The 21,978-nt window shown below is 46.2% G+C and overlaps 1 protein-coding gene across 2 annotated transcripts; it reads left to right on the forward strand.

Annotated features, from left to right (window-relative positions):
* Positions 1-424: 424 nt before the first annotated feature.
* znf665l (zinc finger protein 665-like) lies at positions 425-21,682 on the forward strand. 2 transcript variants are annotated; one of them, XM_004919560.4, is made up of 3 exons: positions 425-762; positions 17,147-17,312; positions 18,913-21,682. In XM_004919560.4, exons 1-3 carry the CDS (start codon positions 670-672, stop codon positions 20,748-20,750), a joined length of 2,097 nt encoding a protein of 698 aa, XP_004919617.1. In that variant the 5' UTR covers positions 425-669; the 3' UTR covers positions 20,751-21,682. The 2 variants fall into 2 exon arrangements, with proteins under 2 accessions (XP_004919617.1, XP_002942030.1); XM_002941984.5 differs by having other exon boundaries at positions 17,147-17,273.
* Positions 21,683-21,978: the final 296 nt, after the last annotated feature.

Consider the following 21,978-nt stretch of genomic DNA (forward strand, 5'->3'; position numbering starts at 1 on the left):
GCACATTCTGACACGCACACGCGCACACTGATATGCTGCTGTCCTCAGATGACCGAGGTATACTGTATATATCCGTAGTACATATATATTGCCAGTTTGCTTGGAAGGAACCGGCCCCATGTCCTTTCCGCTCCTGCTGCAGCAGATCTCATATTTACTCCAGTCAGGTTGCCACCTGGCTAGTGTTTTAGTGCCGCTGCCAGTACAAGTGCCAGCCGGTGCCAATGTTATTAATAGGGAAGAAAGATAACGGAGGTAGGAAGAGCCGAAGCAGCCGTAGGTGTGCCACAGTGTAAGCCGTGCTGTGTCCCAGCAGTGACAGTGGCAGAGGGGGGGGCTGGCTGGCGGAGCGTAGCTACAGGAGTAGGAGGAGCGCAGCTGACAGCCAGGAAAGGGAGGGCAGGCAGAGAGCTGGAAGGGAGTGCTAGTGGCAGAGCAGGGCTGATTCCTTCTCCTGATGTCAGACTGAGGGAGGAACTTCCTGCTTCCTCTCAATCCCCTGCTGCCACCCATATAGGCTTTTTTTTAAAAAAAAAATTTTAGGGGCCTAGCGTCCATTGCTGCGTTGGATGTTTCGGGGCTGCTGCCCTGGTTCTTGGATGTGGGGGGAGGCACGTAGCCCCGTCAGGTTGGTCTGATCCGCTGAAAGGCCCCTATTCCGGCTCCGTTATGATCTGCTCGGTGACAGCTGGGGACAGGCTGAGCCTCACAGCAGCCCGGAGGGAACTGGAGAAGCCCCTGCCAGAGGGAGACTCGGCGCAGGTACAGGGGGGGAAAGGGGCCGGCTCTGTTGGGGGGGATGCTGGGAATTGTAGTACATTAATAGCTGCAGGTTGGACAGTGGTAAAGTGTTACTGGCACTATCTTGCCTTACTATACACACTTACAGATTTATCTCCTTTCCAAATACAGAGAGAAATCTCTGAGGGGGAGTTGATTTACTTTCCCCTCTACATGCTCTGCGGGGCCCCAAAAACAACCACTTTGGGGCCACAGAGAAATGGATGTATCTCTACCCGTGTTTGTCTGTGCTGTCAGCGCTGGGCAATCTGTGCATATGTGTGTGTGTGTATGTGGCCAGTGTGTGTGTGTGTGCGTGTTTGTGCGCACGTGTGTGTATGAGGCCAGTGTGTGTATGTGTGCATATGTGCCCAGTGTGTGTGTTTGTGTATATGTACATGTTTGTGGCCAGTGTGTGTGGCCAGTTTGTGTGTGTGTATGTGGCTTGTGTGTGTGTTTGTGTGCATATGTGGCCAGTGTATGTGTGTATGTACATATTTGGCTAGTGTGTGTGTTTGTGTATGTGGCCAGTTTGTGTATGTGTGCATATGTGGTTTGTGTGTGTTTGTGTATGTGTGCATATGTGGCCAGTGTGTGTGTTTATGTACATATTTGGCTAGTATGTGTGTGTGGCCAGTTTGTGTGTATGTTTGTGTATGTGTGCATATGTGGCGTGTGTGTGTATGTGGCAAGTGTGTGCAGAATGTTTGTGTGTGTATGTCTGTATGGCCAGTATGTGCAGTATGTGCGTGTGTATGTGAGTGTGTGCAGCAGACCCAACATGCGTGACTGGCTGAGTGGGGGGTTAGAAAGCAAGCTGCTAGGTCCAGCAGCCTGTATATTATGCACACCCACTGGGTTACCCACTGCTGCCTACCCCTGTGGTACAGCCACTCATAGCTCCCTCCTACAGGTGCACCCTAGCACCCCCCCCGCATTCTAACATAATCACCCACATTAACTTTGTTACCCTGCACAGTGTCACACTGAAGAAAGAATAGGTATGGCACGTTCATATATCTTTTAGGCTCCATTTATTTCAAGCCATAGTATAAAGGGATTCTGTCATTATATTTATGGGGTACTTTTTATCTCTAAATGACACTGTTACACAGCAAATAATTCCCTCTGCCATTTAACCTTTTATTCTTGTACCAACAAATGTATTTGTAGCTGTAATATTTGTGTGTAGGCGCCATCTCAGTGCCTTGTGCCTGAGTCTGAGCTTTCAGCCAGCGCTACACATTAGAACTGCTTTCAGCTAACCTATTGTTTCTCCTACTTCCATGTAACTGAAGGAGTCCCAAGCCGGACTTGGGTTTCTTACTATTGAGTGCTATTCTGATACCTACTGGAAGCTGCTATCTTGCTCCCTTCCCACTGTTCTGCTGATCGGCTGCTGGGGGTGAGGGGGATATCACTCCAACTTGCAGCGCAGCAGTAAAGTGTGCCTGAGTCTGAGCTTTCAGCCAGCGCTACACATTAGAACTGCTTTCAGCTAACCTATTGTTTCTCCTACTCCCATGTAACTGGAGGAGTCCCAAGCCGGACTTGGATTTCTTGCTATTGAGTGCTATTCTGATACCTACTGGGAGCTGCTATCTTGCTCCCTTCCCATTGTTCTGCTGATCGGCTGCTGGAGGTGAGGGGGGGGGGGGGATATCACTCCAACTTGCAGCGCAGCAGTAAAGTGTGAGTGAAGTTTATCAGAGCACAGGTCACATGGCTGTGGCACCATGGGAAAAACAGATTACAATGCAGGATTCTGCGGGAGAAGCTCTATTAACTGATGGGTTTTGAAAAAAAAAAAAACATATTTTCCCCTGACAGTATTCCTTTAACTTGTGCAGTGAATTAATTTTACTCCCCGTGGGTAAGTGAAACCAGACTAGACCAGTACTTACACATGGACAAAGCTCTGCTTCTTTATATTCACTGTTTTTGGGCTGCTCTCTTCCCCGTAGTCAGACAAGGGGCAGGATATGATTGGGTTGATTTCTGTAGAATAGAGAGAGCAACGTCAAACAGTTGGTGGAACAGGGGCACCCACAAGAGACCAAGCATTATCAGCCTCCCAACGCTACCAGTTATTGCAATGGGCAAACCCTCCAGCTGGCTTCTCACCAAGACCATCAAGTTTAGCTGTTTCACCAAGTAAACGTGCCTAAATTTTCCTTTAAACATTACTGAACACATTCATAAATATATATATATATGTCAGCAGATCACCCCCAGCTCATCCCTGCCTGATAGGGTGCTTATGGCATGTAATATGTACATTTATTTCTGTATCTAACTCTTTTATTAATATTTTTCTGAGGCTGAAAATGATTGCTATTGCAAACATTCTGATTTCCATGATATAGATATTTTAGAATTCTGTGCAAACAAGCAAAGTCTGTGGTTTTATATAGTATTATGATTATCTGCATGTTGTATTTGTTTTCTTTTTTTCCTCTGTCCCCAAACAATATAAGTGGCGTTTATAGGAGATGATGTGTGGGGCATCTGGCAGTGATGCCCCCTGGCTACTTTAATTGCCCTACAGACGCAGCTTTATTTGGTGCCGTATGGCCCTTGGTTGGCTGCCAGTTTGTAGCAGAGACTCAGTAGAACCACAGTATAACCTCAGTATAACACAGTATTTCCTCCTCGGTGACCAAATGTTCTACTTTGCTCTCAGTAGAGCATAAAAACCAAATACTTCTTGTTTATGGAGTTACCGCTGAAGCAATGCAGCGACATTACTCAACCCTCCATGTCTTGCTGCAAGTGGATGCTGAAACATGAATAATTTCGCTTGTGAAAGGACTGAATCTGAAATAATATCACTGAGATCTGTGTTTATGGGTCACAGCCTGACCCATAAACAGTTTAGTGCTATTAGTACACTTTGGGCCCTAGAGAGACTGACTCCATTTATGTCGCTGGGATTAGTGAACTTTGGGCGAGGAAGGGCTGACAAATAAACATGTCACTAAAATTAGTACACGTTGAGACTCCATTCACATCTCTTAAATGAATACACAGGCACAACCAAGATGCCCCTAGATCACTTTGGATCTAGCTTGGCACCCCTAGAAACCAACCTATAAACATGGCATGGCCATCGGTACACTTTGAGTATTGGAAAGAGTGACCCATAAACATGTCACTGTCACTACTACAATTGGGGCCCAAGTGGACTGACCCATAAACATGTCACTGTCACTACTACACTTGGGGCCTAGGTGGGACTGACCCATAAACATGTCACTGTCACTACTACACTTGGGGCCTAGGTGGGACTGACCCATAAACATGTCACTGTCACTACTACACTTGGGGCCCAAGTGGGACTGACCCATAAACATGTCACTGTCACTACTACACTTGGGGCCTAGGAGGGACTGACCCATAAACATGTCACTGTCACTACTACACTTGGGGCCCAAGTGGGACTGACCCATAAACATGTCACTGTCACTACTACACTTGGGGCCCAAGTGGGACTGACCCATAAACATGTCACTGTCACTACTACACTTGGGGCCTAGGTGGGACTGACCCATAAACATGTCACTGTCACTACTACACTTGGGGCCTAGAAGGGACTGACCCATAAACATGTCACTGTCACTACTACACTTGGGGCCTAGGTGGAACTGACCCATAAACATGTCACTGTCACTACTACACTTGGGGCCTAGGAGGGACTGACCCATAAACATGTCACTGTCACTACTACACTTGGGGCCCAAGTGGGACTGACCCATAAACATGTCACTGTCACTACTACACTTGGGGCCCAAGTGGGACTGACCCATAAACATGTCACTGTCACTACTACACTTGGGGCCCAAGTGGGACTGACCCATAAACATGTCACTGTCACTACTACACTTGGGGCCTAGGAGGGACTGACCCATAAACATGTCACTGTCACTACTACACTTGGGGCCCAAGTGGGACTGACCCATAAACATGTCACTGTCACTACTACACTTGGGGCCCAAGTGGGACTGACCCATAAACATGTCACTGTCACTACTACACTTGGGGCCCAAGTGGGACTGACCCATAAACATGTCACTGTCACTACTACACTTGGGGCCTAGGTGGGACTGACCCATAAACATGTCACTGTCACTACTACACTTGGGGCCTAGAAGGGACTGACCCATAAACATGTCACTGTCACTACTACACTTGGGGCCCAAGTGGGACTGACCCATAAATATGTCACTGTCACTACTACACTTGGGGCCTAGAAGGGACTGACCCATAAACATGTCACTGTCACTACTACAATTGGGGCCTAGGAAGGACTGACCCATAAACATGTCACTGTCACTACTACACTTGAGGCCCAAGTGGGACTGACCCATAAACATGTCACTGTCACTACTACACTTGGGGCCCAAGTGGGACTGACCCATAAACATGTCACTGTCACTACTACACTTGGGGCCCAAGTGGGACTGACCCATAAACATGTCACTGTCACTACTACACTTGGGGCCTAGGAGGGACTGACCCATAAACATGTCACTGTCACTACTACACTTGGGGCCAAAGTGGGACTGACCCATAAACATGTCACTGTCACTACTACACTTGGGGCCTAGGAGGGACTGACCCATAAACATGTCACTGTCACTACTACACTTGGGGCCCAAGTGGGACTGACCCATAAACACGTCACTGTCACTACTACACTTGGGGCCTAGAAGGGACTGACCCATAAACATGTCACTGTCACTACTACACTTGGGGCCTAGGATGGACTGACCCATAAACATGTCACTGTCACTACTACACTTGGGGCCCAAGTGGGACTGACCCATAAACATGTCACTGTCACTACTACACTTGGGGCCCAAGTGGGACTGACCCATAAACATGTCACTGTCACTACTACACTTGGGGCCCAAGTGGGACTGACCCATAAACATGTCACTGTCACTACTACACTTGGGGCCCAAGTGGGACTGACCCATAAACATGTCACTGTCACTACTACACTTGGGGCCCAAGTTGGACTGACCCACAAACATGTCACTGTCACTGCTACACTTGGGGCCCAAGTGGGACTGACCCATAAACATGTCACTGTCACTACTACACTTGGGGCCTAGGAGGGACTGACCCATAAACATGTCACTGTCACTACTACACTTGGGGCCCAAGTGGGACTGACCCATAAACATGTCACTGTCACTACTACACTTGGGGCCCAAGTGGGACTGACCCATAAACATGTCACTGTCACTACTACACTTGGGGCCCAAGTGGGACTGACCCATAAACATGTCACTGTCACTACTATACTTGGGGCCCAAGTGGGACTGACCCATAAACATGTCACTGTCACTACTACACTTGGGGCCTAGGAGGGACTGACCCATAAACATGTCACTGTCACTACTACACTTGGGGCCCAAGTGGGACTGACCCATAAACACGTCACTGTCACTACTACACTTGGGGCCTAGGAGGGACTGACCCATAAACATGTCACTGTCACTACTACACTTGGGGCCTAGGATGGACTGACCCATAAACATGTCACTGTCACTACTACACTTGGGGCCCAAGTGGGACTGACCCATAAACATGTCACTGTCACTACTACACTTGGGGCCCAAGTGGGACTGACCCATAAACATGTCACTGTCACTACTACACTTGGGGCCTAGGAGGGACTGACCCATAAACATGTCACTGTCACTACTACACTTGGGGCCCAAGTGGGACTGACCCATAAACATGTCACTGTCACTACTACACTTGGGGCCCAAGTGGGACTGACCCATAAACATGTCACTGTCACTGCTACACTTGGGGCCCAAGTGGGACTGACCCATAAACATGTCACTGTCACTACTATACTTGGGGCCCAAGTGGGACTGACCCATAAACATGTCACTGTCACTACTACACTTGGGGCCTAGGAGGGACTGACCCATAAACATGTCACTGTCACTACTACACTTGGGGCCCAAGTGGGACTGACCCATAAACATGTCACTGTCACTACTACACTTGGGGCCCAAGTGGGACTGACCCATAAACATGTCACTGTCACTACTACACTTGGGGCCCAAGTGGGACTGACCCATAAACATGTCACTGTCACTACTACACTTGGGGCCCAAGTGGGACTGACCCATAAACATGTCACTGTCACTACTACACTTGGGGCCCAAGTGGGACTGACCCATAAACATGTCACTGTCACTACTACACTTGGGGCCTAGGAGGGACTGACCCATAAACATGTCACTGTCACTACTACACTTGGGGCCCAAGTGGGACTGACCCATAAACATGTCACTGTCACTACTACACTTGGGGCCCAAGTGGGACTGACCCATAAACATGTCACTGTCACTACTACACTTGGGGCCCAAGTGGGACTGACCCATAAACATGTCACTGTCACTACTACACTTGGGGCCTAGGTGGGACTGACCCATAAACATGTCACTGTCACTACTACACTTGGGGCCTAGAAGGGACTGACCCATAAACATGTCACTGTCACTACTACACTTGGGGCCCAAGTGGGACTGACCCATAAATATGTCACTGTCACTACTACACTTGGGGCCTAGAAGGGACTGACCCATAAACATGTCACTGTCACTACTACAATTGGGGCCTAGGAGGGACTGACCCATAAACATGTCACTGTCACTACTACACTTGAGGCCCAAGTGGGACTGACCCATAAACATGTCACTGTCACTACTACACTTGGGGCCCAAGTGGGACTGACCCATAAACATGTCACTGTCACTACTACACTTGGGGCCCAAGTGGGACTGACCCATAAACATGTCACTGTCACTACTACACTTGGGGCCTAGGAGGGACTGACCCATAAACATGTCACTGTCACTACTACACTTGGGGCCAAAGTGGGACTGACCCATAAACATGTCACTGTCACTACTACACTTGGGGCCTAGGAGGGACTGACCCATAAACATGTCACTGTCACTACTACACTTGGGGCCCAAGTGGGACTGACCCATAAACACGTCACTGTCACTACTACACTTGGGGCCTAGAAGGGACTGACCCATAAACATGTCACTGTCACTACTACACTTGGGGCCTAGGATGGACTGACCCATAAACATGTCACTGTCACTACTACACTTGGGGCCCAAGTGGGACTGACCCATAAACATGTCACTGTCACTACTACACTTGGGGCCCAAGTGGGACTGACCCATAAACATGTCACTGTCACTACTACACTTGGGGCCCAAGTGGGACTGACCCATAAACATGTCACTGTCACTACTACACTTGGGGCCCAAGTGGGACTGACCCATAAACATGTCACTGTCACTACTACACTTGGGGCCCAAGTGGGACTGACCCATAAACATGTCACTGTCACTACTACACTTGGGGCCCAAGTTGGACTGACCCACAAACATGTCACTGTCACTGCTACACTTGGGGCCCAAGTGGGACTGACCCATAAACATGTCACTGTCACTACTACACTTGGGGCCTAGGAGGGACTGACCCATAAACATGTCACTGTCACTACTACACTTGGGGCCCAAGTGGGACTGACCCATAAACATGTCACTGTCACTACTACACTTGGGGCCCAAGTGGGACTGACCCATAAACATGTCACTGTCACTACTACACTTGGGGCCCAAGTGGGACTGACCCATAAACATGTCACTGTCACTACTATACTTGGGGCCCAAGTGGGACTGACCCATAAACATGTCACTGTCACTACTACACTTGGGGCCTAGGAGGGACTGACCCATAAACATGTCACTGTCACTACTACACTTGGGGCCCAAGTGGGACTGACCCATAAACACGTCACTGTCACTACTACACTTGGGGCCTAGGAGGGACTGACCCATAAACATGTCACTGTCACTACTACACTTGGGGCCTAGGATGGACTGACCCATAAACATGTCACTGTCACTACTACACTTGGGGCCCAAGTGGGACTGACCCATAAACATGTCACTGTCACTACTACACTTGGGGCCCAAGTGGGACTGACCCATAAACATGTCACTGTCACTACTACACTTGGGGCCTAGGAGGGACTGACCCATAAACATGTCACTGTCACTACTACACTTGGGGCCCAAGTGGGACTGACCCATAAACATGTCACTGTCACTACTACACTTGGGGCCCAAGTGGGACTGACCCATAAACATGTCACTGTCACTGCTACACTTGGGGCCCAAGTGGGACTGACCCATAAACATGTCACTGTCACTACTATACTTGGGGCCCAAGTGGGACTGACCCATAAACATGTCACTGTCACTACTACACTTGGGGCCTAGGAGGGACTGACCCATAAACATGTCACTGTCACTACTACACTTGGGGCCCAAGTGGGACTGACCCATAAACATGTCACTGTCACTACTACACTTGGGGCCCAAGTGGGACTGACCCATAAACATGTCACTGTCACTACTACACTTGGGGCCCAAGTGGGACTGACCCATAAACATGTCACTGTCACTACTATACTTGGGGCCCAAGTGGGACTGACCCATAAACATGTCACTGTCACTACTACACTTGGGGCCTAGGAGGGACTGACCCATAAACATGTCACTGTCACTACTACACTTGGGGCCCAAGTGGGACTGACCCATAAACACGTCACTGTCACTACTACACTTGGGGCCTAGGAGGGACTGACCCATAAACATGTCACTGTCACTACTACACTTGGGGCCTAGGATGGACTGACCCATAAACATGTCACTGTCACTACTACACTTGGGGCCCAAGTGGGACTGACCCATAAACATGTCACTGTCACTACTACACTTGGGGCCCAAGTGGGACTGACCCATAAACATGTCACTGTCACTACTACACTTGGGGCCTAGGAGGGACTGACCCATAAACATGTCACTGTCACTACTACACTTGGGGCCCAAGTGGGACTGACCCATAAACATGTCACTGTCACTACTACACTTGGGGCCCAAGTGGGACTGACCCATAAACATGTCACTGTCACTGCTACACTTGGGGCCCAAGTGGGACTGACCCATAAACATGTCACTGTCACTACTATACTTGGGGCCCAAGTGGGACTGACCCATAAACATGTCACTGTCACTACTACACTTGGGGCCTAGGAGGGACTGACCCATAAACATGTCACTGTCACTACTACACTTGGGGCCCAAGTGGGACTGACCCATAAACATGTCACTGTCACTACTACACTTGGGGCCTAGGTGGGACTGACCCATAAACATGTCACTGTCACTACTACACTTGGGGCCTAGGTGGGACTGACCCATAAACATGTCACTGTCACTACTACACTTGGGGCCTAGAAGGGACTGACCCATAAACATGTCACTGTCACTACTACACTTGGGGCCCAAGTGGGACTGACCCATAAACATGTCACTGTCACTACTACACTTGGGGCCCAAGTGGGACTGACCCATAAACATGTCACTGTCACTACTACACTTGGGGCCCAAGTGGGACTGACCCATAAACATGTCACTGTCACTACTACACCTGGGGCCTAGGTGGGACTGACCCATAAACATGTCACTGTCACTACTACACTTGGGGCCCAAGTGGGACTGACCCATAAACATGTCACTGTCACTACTACACTTGGGGCCTAGGTGGGACTGACCCATAAACATGTCACTGTCACTACTACACTTGGGGCCTAGAAGGGACTGACCCATAAACATGTCACTGTCACTACTACACTTGGGGCCTAGGTGGGACTGACCCATAAACATGTCACTGTCACTACTACACTTGGGGCCCAAGTGGGACTGACCCATAAACATGTCACTACTACACTTGGGGCCCAAGTGGGACTGACCCATAAACATGTCACTGTCACTACTACACTTGGGGCCCAAGTGGGACTGACCCATAAACATGTCACTGTCACTACTACACTTGGGGCCTAGGTGGGACTGACCCATAAACATGTCACTGTCACTACTACACTTGGGGCCTAGAAGGGACTGACCCATAAACATGTCACTGTCACTACTACACTTGGGGCCTAGGTGGGACTGACCCATAAACATGTCACTGTCACTACTACACTTGGGGCCTAATTGGGACTGACCCATAAACATGTCACTGTCACTACTACACTTTGGGCCGAGGTTGGACTGACCCATAAACATGTCACTGTCACTACTACACTTTGGGCCTAGGTTGGACTGACCCATAAACCTCTTATTGCCATTAGTACACTTTGGGCCTAGAACTGGCATATTAGTAGTTTAAAACCATTAATAATTCATAATGATTACAGTTTGTCTGTTTAAATAGAGACAAAAAATGTAACATTCAATGTAATAATTATAATTATAAGCTGGCGTATATTATGGCAAAGTTAATGCAGGATGGATGAATGGATGAACCAAAAACCAATCATACCTAAAGTGTAAAATGACCCAGGTGTAGGAATCCTGAGTCTGTCACTCGTATCTCAACGACCAGCTCGTAATGGGATTTTAAAAAACTCACCACTGTCGATGAGAGGTCCGGGTGCTCAAAGCCCCAAACCCGTAGCCTGAAGGAGCAATCATAGAGCAACAAGAAGTCTACGTCTTACAGCATTCCGGTGTGCAACCAAAGCCGCTTCTTGTTGATCTAGTTTGTCTATTCACCCAATACCATACATATATTTATCTGATAAGGGCATAGGCTCCGGACCCTTATCAGATATACTTTGCTGACAACCCACATTCTAACATAGAATTATAAATATAATATTAAATATTATATCCCTTGCTTCCCTTTTCATTTTTCCTTTTTCCGTCGGTGTGCAAGAATACATAATTTTATATGTAGGTACAGGTATAGGACCCGTTATCCAGAATGCTCAGGACCAAGGGTATTCCGGATAAGGGGTGTTTCCATAATTTGGATCTCCATACCTTAAGTCTACTAAAGAATCAATAAAACATGAATTAAACCCTATGGGATTGTTTTGTATTCAATAAGGATTATTTATATCTTAGTTGGGATCAATTACAGGTACTGTTTTATTATTACAGAGAAAAGGGAATCATTTAACCATTAAATAAACCCAATAGGGCTGTTCTGCCCCCAATAAGGGGTAATTATATCTTAGTTGGGATCAAGTACAGGTACTGTTTTATTATTACAGAGAAAAGGGAATCATTTAACCATTAAATAAACCCAATAGGGCTGTTCTGCCCCCAATAAGGGGTAATTATATCTTAGTTGGGATCAAGTACAGGTACTGTTTTATTATTACAGAGAAAAGGGAATCATTTAACCATGAAATAAACCCAATAGGGCTGTTCTGCCCCAATAAGGGGTAATTATATCTTAGTTGGGATCAATTACGGGTACTCTTTTATTATTACAGAGAAAAGGGAATCATTTAACCATTAAATAAACCCAATGGGGCTGTTCTGCCCCCAATAAGGGGTAATTATATCTTAGTTGGGATCAAGTACAGGTACTGTTTTATTATTACAGAGAAAAGGGAATCATTTAACCATGAAATAAACCCAATAGGGCTGTTCTGCCCCCAATAAGGGGTAATTATATCTTAGTTGGGATCAAGTACAGGTACTGTTTTATTATTACAGAGAAAAGGGAATCATTTAACCATTAAATAAACCCAATAGGGCTGTTCTGCCCCCAATAAGGGGTAATTATATCTTAGTTGGGATCAAGTACAGGTACTGTTTTATTATTACAGAGAAAAGGGAATCATTTAACCATGAAATAAACCCAATAGGGCTGTTCTGCCCCAATAAGGGGTAATTATATCTTAGTTGGGATCAAGTACAGGTACTGTTTTATTATTACGGAGAAAAGGGAATCATTTAACCATTAAATAAACCCAATAGGGCTGTTCTGCCCCCAATAAGGGGTAATTATATCTTAGTTAGGATCAAGTACAGGTACTGTTTTATTATTACAGAGAAAAGGGAATCATTTAACCATGAAATAAACCCAATAGGGCTGTTCTGCCCCCAATAAGGGGTAATTATATCTTAGTTGGGATCAAGTACAGGTACTGTATTATTATTACAGGGAAAAAGGAAATCAGTTTTAAAATTCTGAATTATTTGATTAAAATGGAGTCTATGGGAGACGGCCTTCCATAATTTGGAGCTTTCTGGATAACGGGTTTGCGGATAAGGGATCCCATACCTGTACAGGCAAATCGCTCCTGGGATTATCCCTCTATGAGACGGCTTTGGTTGGATAATACAGCCTGGGCTGTCACAGAGGGTATGGTGGCTGTGATAATTACAGTCTTGCTTTCCAATATGGTTCCCCACAACCTGAATAAATAATATATATATATGTGCCCTGGCATTCCAAGATCACTATACCAATCTCACTTTCATTTTTTGCAGTGTTTTTTTAATGTGATTTTAATTTGTAGGCAACATAACATTAAAAAATACCCACAACAATATGTCTTCAAATGGCAACACTGACACTGCATTTCCCATTACTACCAGTTATGAAGAGGAATGGCTAATGGGGCATCTAATAGGATTCCACCCCAGCATGTACCGAATCCATCATTTTTTAGGTTCACTTGAATCTATACCAGACCTGAATTCAGTGAATTGATAATTCCAACCCCACAATATGGGACAGTGCCACGTGCTGTGTAATTCTCCTGCTACACTGTGTTGTGCTTAGTGACTTCTCATTGGCCGATAGGTTTATACTTGTATTGGTTTATATTTGTATTGTGGTTACAGGGTGTCCCTTGTTTGGTGGATGTGGAACCCACCAGGGCTATACAATTTTTGTATTTGTGCCATCAGCTCTCACAACCTTAGACTGACTAAAGATGGCCATACATGGGAAGATTTTTTTAATTTGCCAAGGTCATCAAACAAGTGGACCTGTGCCCAGTCTATGCTCCAGTATGGCTGCCCTAATTAGTCCTTGTGCAAAGCTATTAGAGTAAGAGCACATCCATTTGTAGCACTCTTAAGGTGGCCATCATGGCCGCCATCAGAAACTTTGAAAGTTATTTATATGCCCCCCCCCATGAACACAAGCACATAAAGTGTTCCATTGATTAATGTGCTAATAAGTCATTCAGTTTATTGGGGGTCAGTGGAGTTTGCCCTGAGTTTAACCCCTTCCCACCTACCTGCCCCTGCTCTGTGCTGTCATTGCTTGATATGGAAGTTACGTATGTTATTGCATAGGTTGCGTTAGTTTAGGGGCCCAATGATGTTGCTGTGGGGCCCAATCTGACTCATCATTGTCGAAACGAGTGAACCTTCCCATGTTTAACCACCTTTACAATGTGATTGCATGATACGTGTTCCATACACATTTAGACTGAAAGCATCTGCGGTGGGAGAATGCAGATAAGAGAGCCCTGTGTTTACAGAATGGACACATTCCTCTCAAACAAAAATACGACTTTTTAATCAGTAAAGTGTTTTTTTTTTTTTTTACATATACAGTGGAGGAAATAATTATTTGACCCCTCACTGATTTTGTAAGTTTGTCCAATGACAAAGAAATGAAAAGTCTCAGAACAGTATCATTTCAATGGTAGGTTTATTTTAACAGTGGCAGATAGCACATCAAAAGGAAAATCGAAAAAATAACTTTAAATAAAAGATAGCAACTGATTTGCATTTCATTGAGTGAAATAAGTTTTTGAACCCCTACCAACCATTAAGAGTTCTGGCTCCCACAGAGTGGTTAGACACTTCTACTCAATTAGTCAACCTCATTAAGGACACCTGTCTTAACTAGTCACCTGTATAAAAGACACCTGTCCACAGAATCAATCAATCAAGCAGACTCCAAACTCTCCAACATGGGAAAGACCAAAGAGCTGTCCAAGGATGTCAGAGACAAAATTGTAGACCTGCACAAGGCTGGAATGGGCTACAAAACCATTAGCAAGAAGCTGGGAGAGAAGGTGACAACTGTTGGTGCGATTGTTCGAAAATGGAAGGAGCACAAAATGACCATCAATCGACCTCGCTCTGGGGCTCCACGCAAGATCTCACCTCGTGGGGTGTCAATGATTCTGAGAAAGGTGAAAAAGCATCCTAGAACTACACGGGAGGAGTTAGTTAATGACCTCAAATTAGCAGGGACCACAGTCACCAAGAAAACCATTGGAAACACATTACACCGCAATGGATTAAAATCCTGCAGGGCTCGCAAGGTCCCCCTGCTCAAGAAGGCACATGTGCAGGCCCGTCTGAAGTTTGCCAATGAACACCTGAATGATTCTGTGAGTGACTGGGAGAAGGTGCTGTGGTCTGATGAGACCAAAATAGAGCTCTTTGGCATTAACTCAACTCGCTGTGTTTGGAGGAAGAAAAATGCTGCCTATGACCCCCAAAACACCGTCCCCACCGTCAAGCATGGGGGTGGAAACATTTTGCTTTGGGGGTGTTTTTCTGCTAAGGGCACAGGACAACTTATTCGCATTAACGGGAAAATGGACGGAGCCATGTATCGTGAAATCCTGAACGACAACCTCCTTCCCTCTGCCAGGAAACTGAAAATGGGTCGTGGATGGGTGTTCCAGCACGACAATGACCCAAAACATACAGCAAAGGCAACAAAGGAGTGGCTCAAGAAGAAGCACATTAAGGTCATGGAGTGGCCTAGTCAGTCTCCGGACCTTAATCCAATAGAAAACCTATGGAGGGAGCTCAAGCTCAGAGTTGCACAGAGACAGCCTCGAAACCTTAGGGATTTAGAGATGATCTGCAAAGAGGAGTGGGACCAACATTCCTCCTAAAATGTGCGCAAACTTGGTCATCAATTACAAGAAACGTTTGACCTCTGTGCTTGCAAACAAGGGTTTTTCCACTAAGTATTAAGTCTTTTTTTGTTAGAGGGTTCAAAAACTCATTTCACTCAATGAAATGCAAATCAGTTGCTATCTTTTATTTAAAGTTATTTTTTCGATTTTCCTTTTGATGTGCTATCTGCCACTGTTAAAATAAACCTACCATTGAAATGATACTGTTCTGAGACTTTTCATTTCTTTGTCATTTCTTTGTACAAAATCAGTGAGGGGTCAAATAATTATTTCCTCCACTGTACATGTACCTTTTGTTCATGTTCATGTAAACCTTACTGCTCCTAAATTTAAAAAAAAATAATTAAAAATGTAATTGTAATTGAAGTAACTTGATACTGATATTGCTGTTTGGGATATGATGAGATGCACCATAAAATGATTGTTTCTGCCCCATAAAAGATCTTAACTTGAGGATATTTTATAGAGGAGTAAGATTTATAAGTTACTTGAATATCTGAGGTTGGCAGAGTGAGATGTTACTCAAAGGCAGAGCGATGCAGGGTGGGGAGTAGGGTCGCAACATGGGCAGCATTGTACCAGCCTGGGAAGGGCAGTATTTTATCTCAGAAGAGAGAAAAATCCTACTATCATTTTATGGCTTCCATCTTTGTAACTAGTCATGTAAATTGGTTATTGTCATAACATAGGTTGCATACCCATGGCAATAAGGTGATGTTTGGTGTATTTGAACTCAACTGGTTTATACGCATCTTTATAAACATGACTTACAGTGTGCTTCCCAAAACTGTCCCTAGTAGAACAAGACACGGGCCCAACAGTCCCTTTCACCACTATCACCATCCTTATGGCTACCATCTTTGTAACTAGTCATGTAAATTGGTTATTGTCATAACATACATTGCATACCCTTGGCATTAAGGTGATGTTTGGTGTATTTGAACTCATCTTGCTAAACATGTTTTTCTAAAACTGTTCTTAGTAGAACAAGACATGGGCCCAACAGTCCCTTTCACCACTATCACCATCCTTATGCCACCATCTTTCCCTGTTGTCTTTATCTTCTCCTGTTTCCATCTTGCCCTACTGTCATCCTCTTGCTAAATGTCATCTTCTTGCCCTACTGTCTCAATCTTGCCCCTATTTCACCATGTTGACCTACTCTACTTTTTCCATCTTACCTTTTTACCATATTGGCCTGTTGTCACATTATGGTCTATTGTTGCCCTCTTGCCTTGCCCTCCACGGATTCTGTGGAGATGACATAGTAAACGTGTCCCCCAACTCCACTGTAAACAATCCCATCTTTGCTAGCCTGTCATTATAACGGGGACCCACCCCTGCCTTTAGTAGTTCATTGATGGGTGGTGGCTCTTTTTTATAGTTATAGACACCTATACAATGTGCCGGAGTTCTAAGGAACAATGGGAAGGAATTTCCATACCAAGTATATTTTCCATACCATTGTCTGGTGGTGGCGGGGGATTATGTGTCTCAGCCTTGTAAGATCGAGATTTCTATAGATTCTCTGACACAAGATACTCTGTGTTTCAGGTCCCCGTAACGTTTGATGATGTTGCCGCCTATTTTTCTGAGGATGAATGGAAGGACTTGGAGGAATGCCAGAAGGAACTGTACAAGGATATGATGAAGGAGAATTATGAAGCCCTGATTTCTCTGGGTAATTTCACACCATACAGCAACAACACTTTACTGCTGGGTAATCCAACACCAGTGCTTTCTTCTTACTCACACCTTTACGTGTCTCTGTATATTTGTTTGTCTTTATCATTTAAAAGGACCAGCACACCCCCTTGTACAACATGAGCGCAATGAATGGGGCTTGTGCTGAAAATAATTTTTGCTTGTTGTTTTAATCATGAAAAGTTTGTTGTTATTTCTTGAACTAAACAGGGAAATTGAAACTACTCCATGTTTGGTCCTTGTGAGGTAGAATATTAAATTCCCAGTAAACAATTCCCCTCCCTTTACCTTTTGTTGTTTTGTTTGCTTTGTTACCAGGAGTCCATTATGCAGGGGAATTATCTGTACAAATAGGTTATCTGCCTCACGAAGACCAAACATGGAGGAAACCTGGAAACATTTAGAGTAAAAGTGACCATACACGGCCGATTCTAGCTGCCAATATCGGCCCCTTAGACCGTTTCGGCAGCTTATTGGCCCGTGTATGGGCCTGACACCTGGCCTGAAATTGGGCAAATCTCGATTGGGCAGGTTTAAAAATTTAGTCTGATCAAGGGCCACATCGGCTCGTTGATGCGGTACCCGAACCAACGGACGCCTATACCCGTCGGATCTTAGCGTGTATGGCCACCTTAAGAACCCACGGAGCGGTTCAGTCGTCCATGATAGATCTCTGCTCTGCGATAGCAGAGATCTATCACAGATGACTAAACCGCTCCGTGGGTTCTTAACCTTATAGGGCTTCATGTGGTTTTTCAATTAAAATGAGTAGACTTTAGAAGCAGTATGATTCCCTTCCCAGGGACAAGACCAGAACTAAGGATAGTTATTATAAACATATATTTTTTAAAGTTTTCCTTTGCCCTTGTGGTGCGGAAGACCACTATTCCTGTTTAATAGTGGTTAGAGGGTAGCGAGTCGGGTTGTGGTTAAGGCAGTTGTGGGTTGGGTAGCGATTCCAAGCTGGTAAAAATCCAGGTTGCATGTTATGCCCAGGTTTTAAAAACTGGACCCACGTAGGACTCTTATATATGTACCATTTAGTGTCATGTGGTTAGGTACCCATTAGCCAAGACTCCTTTTGCCATAATGCCTTGCATTAGTGATGTGTGGACTGGCCCGCAACCCGCGGGACCCGACAATGCATCAAAAGCAGGTCAAGCCCTTCTGCCTCCCTCCCCGCTTGCGACCTAACTGAACCCTGCTTCTGGGTCTGGCTCTGTCTATTTATAGGCGTGTGCCTGCCCTGCCCCTTCAGTGATGTCATAGGCAGGACAGGGCTGGTCTATAAATTGAAATGAAGCTGTGGGACAGTGCAGGTCGACAAATAGTCGACCTGCACATCACTAATGTGCATGTTCTGTGATTACCAGACCTGGACAGAAGGAGAATAGCAGAAATGTGCAAGACATTGTGACTGGAGTGAAATATCATGCAGAGATTGCTCCTAATTGACATTCTACATTATAAATCGGTGGGGGGGGGAGGGTGTCAAAGGGGACTTTATGTAGTAACATGCAATGTTTGTATCGGTTCTAGTAAGAGCTATGGCATTAATCTGTATATCTGTGATCTACAGGATTTCTGTATTAATTACCCTTTGTTTTTCAATGCAGATGATGGACCTATCAGTGATAAGGAAAAGTCCAAATACAATGACAAACTGGAAAGTATTGAGGCCCCACCCCTGCCCATGCTGGATCAGGTGTTACCCTGCCCCGATATGGGAAATGAAAGCACCAGCCAGCCAGAGCCAAGCCAGCCGGAGCCAAGTCAGCTGGAACGGAATCAAATGGGAAGCCCAGGAGATAATGAGGCTTCTTGTACAGAGACCTCGAACAATCAGGCAGAACCTGGGAAGGACGAGGCAGAGAAACAGTATCAGTGCACTCAGTGTGGAAAGAACTTCCGGAAAAGGGACAGCCTTAAGCGACACCAGCAGACCCACACGGGGGAGAGGCCCTACAATTGTATAGAGTGTGGCAAGAGCTTCATCCAAAAGCAGCACTTGGTGACCCACCTGCGCACACACACCGGGGAGAGGCCTTACAAATGCGACGAATGTGGCAAGAGCCTGAGCACAAATGAACGGCTGAAAATCCACCAGCGAATTCACACGGGCGAGAGGCCTTACAAGTGCGAAGACTGTGGGAAGAGCTTCAGGGCTCACCGGGTACTCAAGGTCCACCAGCAGACCCACACTGGAGAGAGGATCCACAAATGTGAAGACTGTGGCAAGCGTTTCCGGCACAAGCAGACCCTCCTGGCCCACCAAAGAAGCCACACTGGTGAAACCACCTATCAGTGCAATGAGTGCGGCGAGAGCTTTCGGACCTTCAAGCACTTAAAGTTCCACCAAAAGCTTCACCGAGGGGAAAAGCCCCATGAATGTGAGGACTGTGGTAAAGGGTTCAGGAAAAGGGAGCACCTCAGGAGACATCAGCAGATCCACACGGGTGAGCGACCCTTTTCCTGTGAAGAATGTGGCAAAGGCTTTATCCAGAAGCATCACCTGGTGAGACACCAGAGAACCCATACCGGAGACAGGGCCTTCACTGTGGTCATAGTGGAAGAATTCAATTATTCCAATAACAACGGCAACAACAACAACAATGGCAACTATAGGGGCAGTCCGCATATCTGCAGCGAGTGCGGAAAGAGCTTCACTACTTACGAACATCTGAAGCGCCACAACAGGATACACACCGGGGAACGGCCTAACAAGTGCGCGGATTGCGGCAGGACTTTTAAATCTCAGAAGCTTCTGAAGGCCCATCGACAGGCCCAGGACGAGGAGACGGGGCTCTGTAGGGAGGAGGACAGCGAGAACAGTGAAAGCCAACACATCGGGCCCGGAGAGAAGCCATTTGAATGTGGCGAATGTGGGAAAATGTTCCGCTTTCTCAAGCACTTAAAGTTCCACCTCCACACCCACACGGGTGAAAGGCCCTTCAAGTGTGAATCCTGCCAGAAAACCTTCAGGAAAAGAGACTGCTTGAAACGGCACCAGCAGATCCACACGGGGGAACGGCCTTTCACCTGCGCCGACTGTGGTAAGGGTTTCATTCAGAAGCAGCACTTGGTGAGGCACCAGAGAACCCACACAGGGGAGAGGCCTTACATCTGCAGCGAGTGCGGCAAAACCTTCAGCACCTGCGAGCACCTGAAGATCCACGGGCGCACCCACACAGGGGAGAAGCCGTACAAGTGCAACGACTGTGGTCAAAGCTTCCGCAAGCGGGAGTACCTCAAGTGCCACCAGCAGACCCACACCGGGGAGAGGCCCTTCACGTGCACCGAGTGCGGCAAAAGCTTCATCCAGAAGCATCACCTTATTGCTCATCATCGGACCCACACAGGGGAAAGGCCGTATCAGTGTAATGACTGCGGGAAAACCTTCAGGCACAAGCAAAACCTGACCACGCATCAGAAAACCCACGGCATTGGCTTGTGAGGGCTGCAAGGGGTTAGAACAGACTCGTAACTTTGAGCCCAAACTCAGATGTGGGATTTTTACTGACCTTCTCTCCAGTTTTCATTCTGGCTTCCATATGGATTAGATAGGCTTCAATCTGTTAACAGATTTTATATATATATATATATATATATATATATATATATATATATATATATATAGTGTCTGCTCTTCAGGAATGAGACAATCACGGAGGTTCTGGCTCAGCCACCTTTTTAATGCAGAACATCGGATTTTGGGGGAATTCTGTAATGATTTTGACCTGTTGTCTGGTCTCCCGTCCTTGACAATACTGAACGTATCTCGTTAAGACAATGCTTCATAATGATGCCCGCTTCCTGGCTTGGTGCCATTTCTGATATTACAGGAAAGCATAGAAGTCCATGTCCATGGAACAAACCATGAAATACATGGGGTGGGGGGATCTAGGTGTATTTCAGATCAGTGCCAAGAAAAAAAAAATATGGAACTTTAATCTTCTTACATTTGTACAAGTGTGACTTTGATTGGTGCTTAACATGTGCTGCCCCTCCACCCTCACTAAATCCCAGATATTTGGGGGTTTACTTGCCACCTTTCCAGCCTGCTGCAGTGTTACCGTGCAAGGCACAAGTGAATACAGGCTTGGCATTAAGCGCAGAATTATAGGGAAGCAAGCTATGCATCTGTTATACTCATCTCTAACATTATTATTTGTTTTAAAGGTCAACTAAAGTTGCTCTCTCTGTTCAATGCACTTTCGCCATATGACATAAAAGTAACTGGCTTCTTAATACCCCTACTTGCCTGCCCTCTGCTCTCTTTGACCGTATGGGTAGAAATTGGCTGCCCAACATTTTTTCTGTTCCTTATGGTCCAGCAGTGGGCCAGTGGGCTAATCATTTTCTTTTATGAAAAAGCAAAGGCAACAAGCACAAGAATTAATATAGTGATATTGAGTGAGACAGAGTGGCCCTCAGATGCACAAGGGCACGTATAAGGATCAGCATTTTTATGTTCGGGCTGTTACACAGAATCATGACCCAACTGCAGTAAGCAGTAAATAGTTGCCCTTTAATAAGCCTTCCCCAGAGTCTGTATCTAGTGAAAACTTCACTTAAAAGGAATAAGAGTGAAGGGGGCCATACATGTAAAGATCCGCTCGCCTGGCGAGGTCGCCAAGCAAGCGGATCTTCTCCCGATATCCCCACCTACGGGTGGGCGATAT

Source organism: Xenopus tropicalis, chromosome 6 (assembly GCF_000004195.4).
Source record: "Xenopus tropicalis strain Nigerian chromosome 6, UCB_Xtro_10.0, whole genome shotgun sequence".
Lineage (NCBI taxonomy): Eukaryota > Metazoa > Chordata > Amphibia > Anura > Pipidae > Xenopus > Xenopus tropicalis.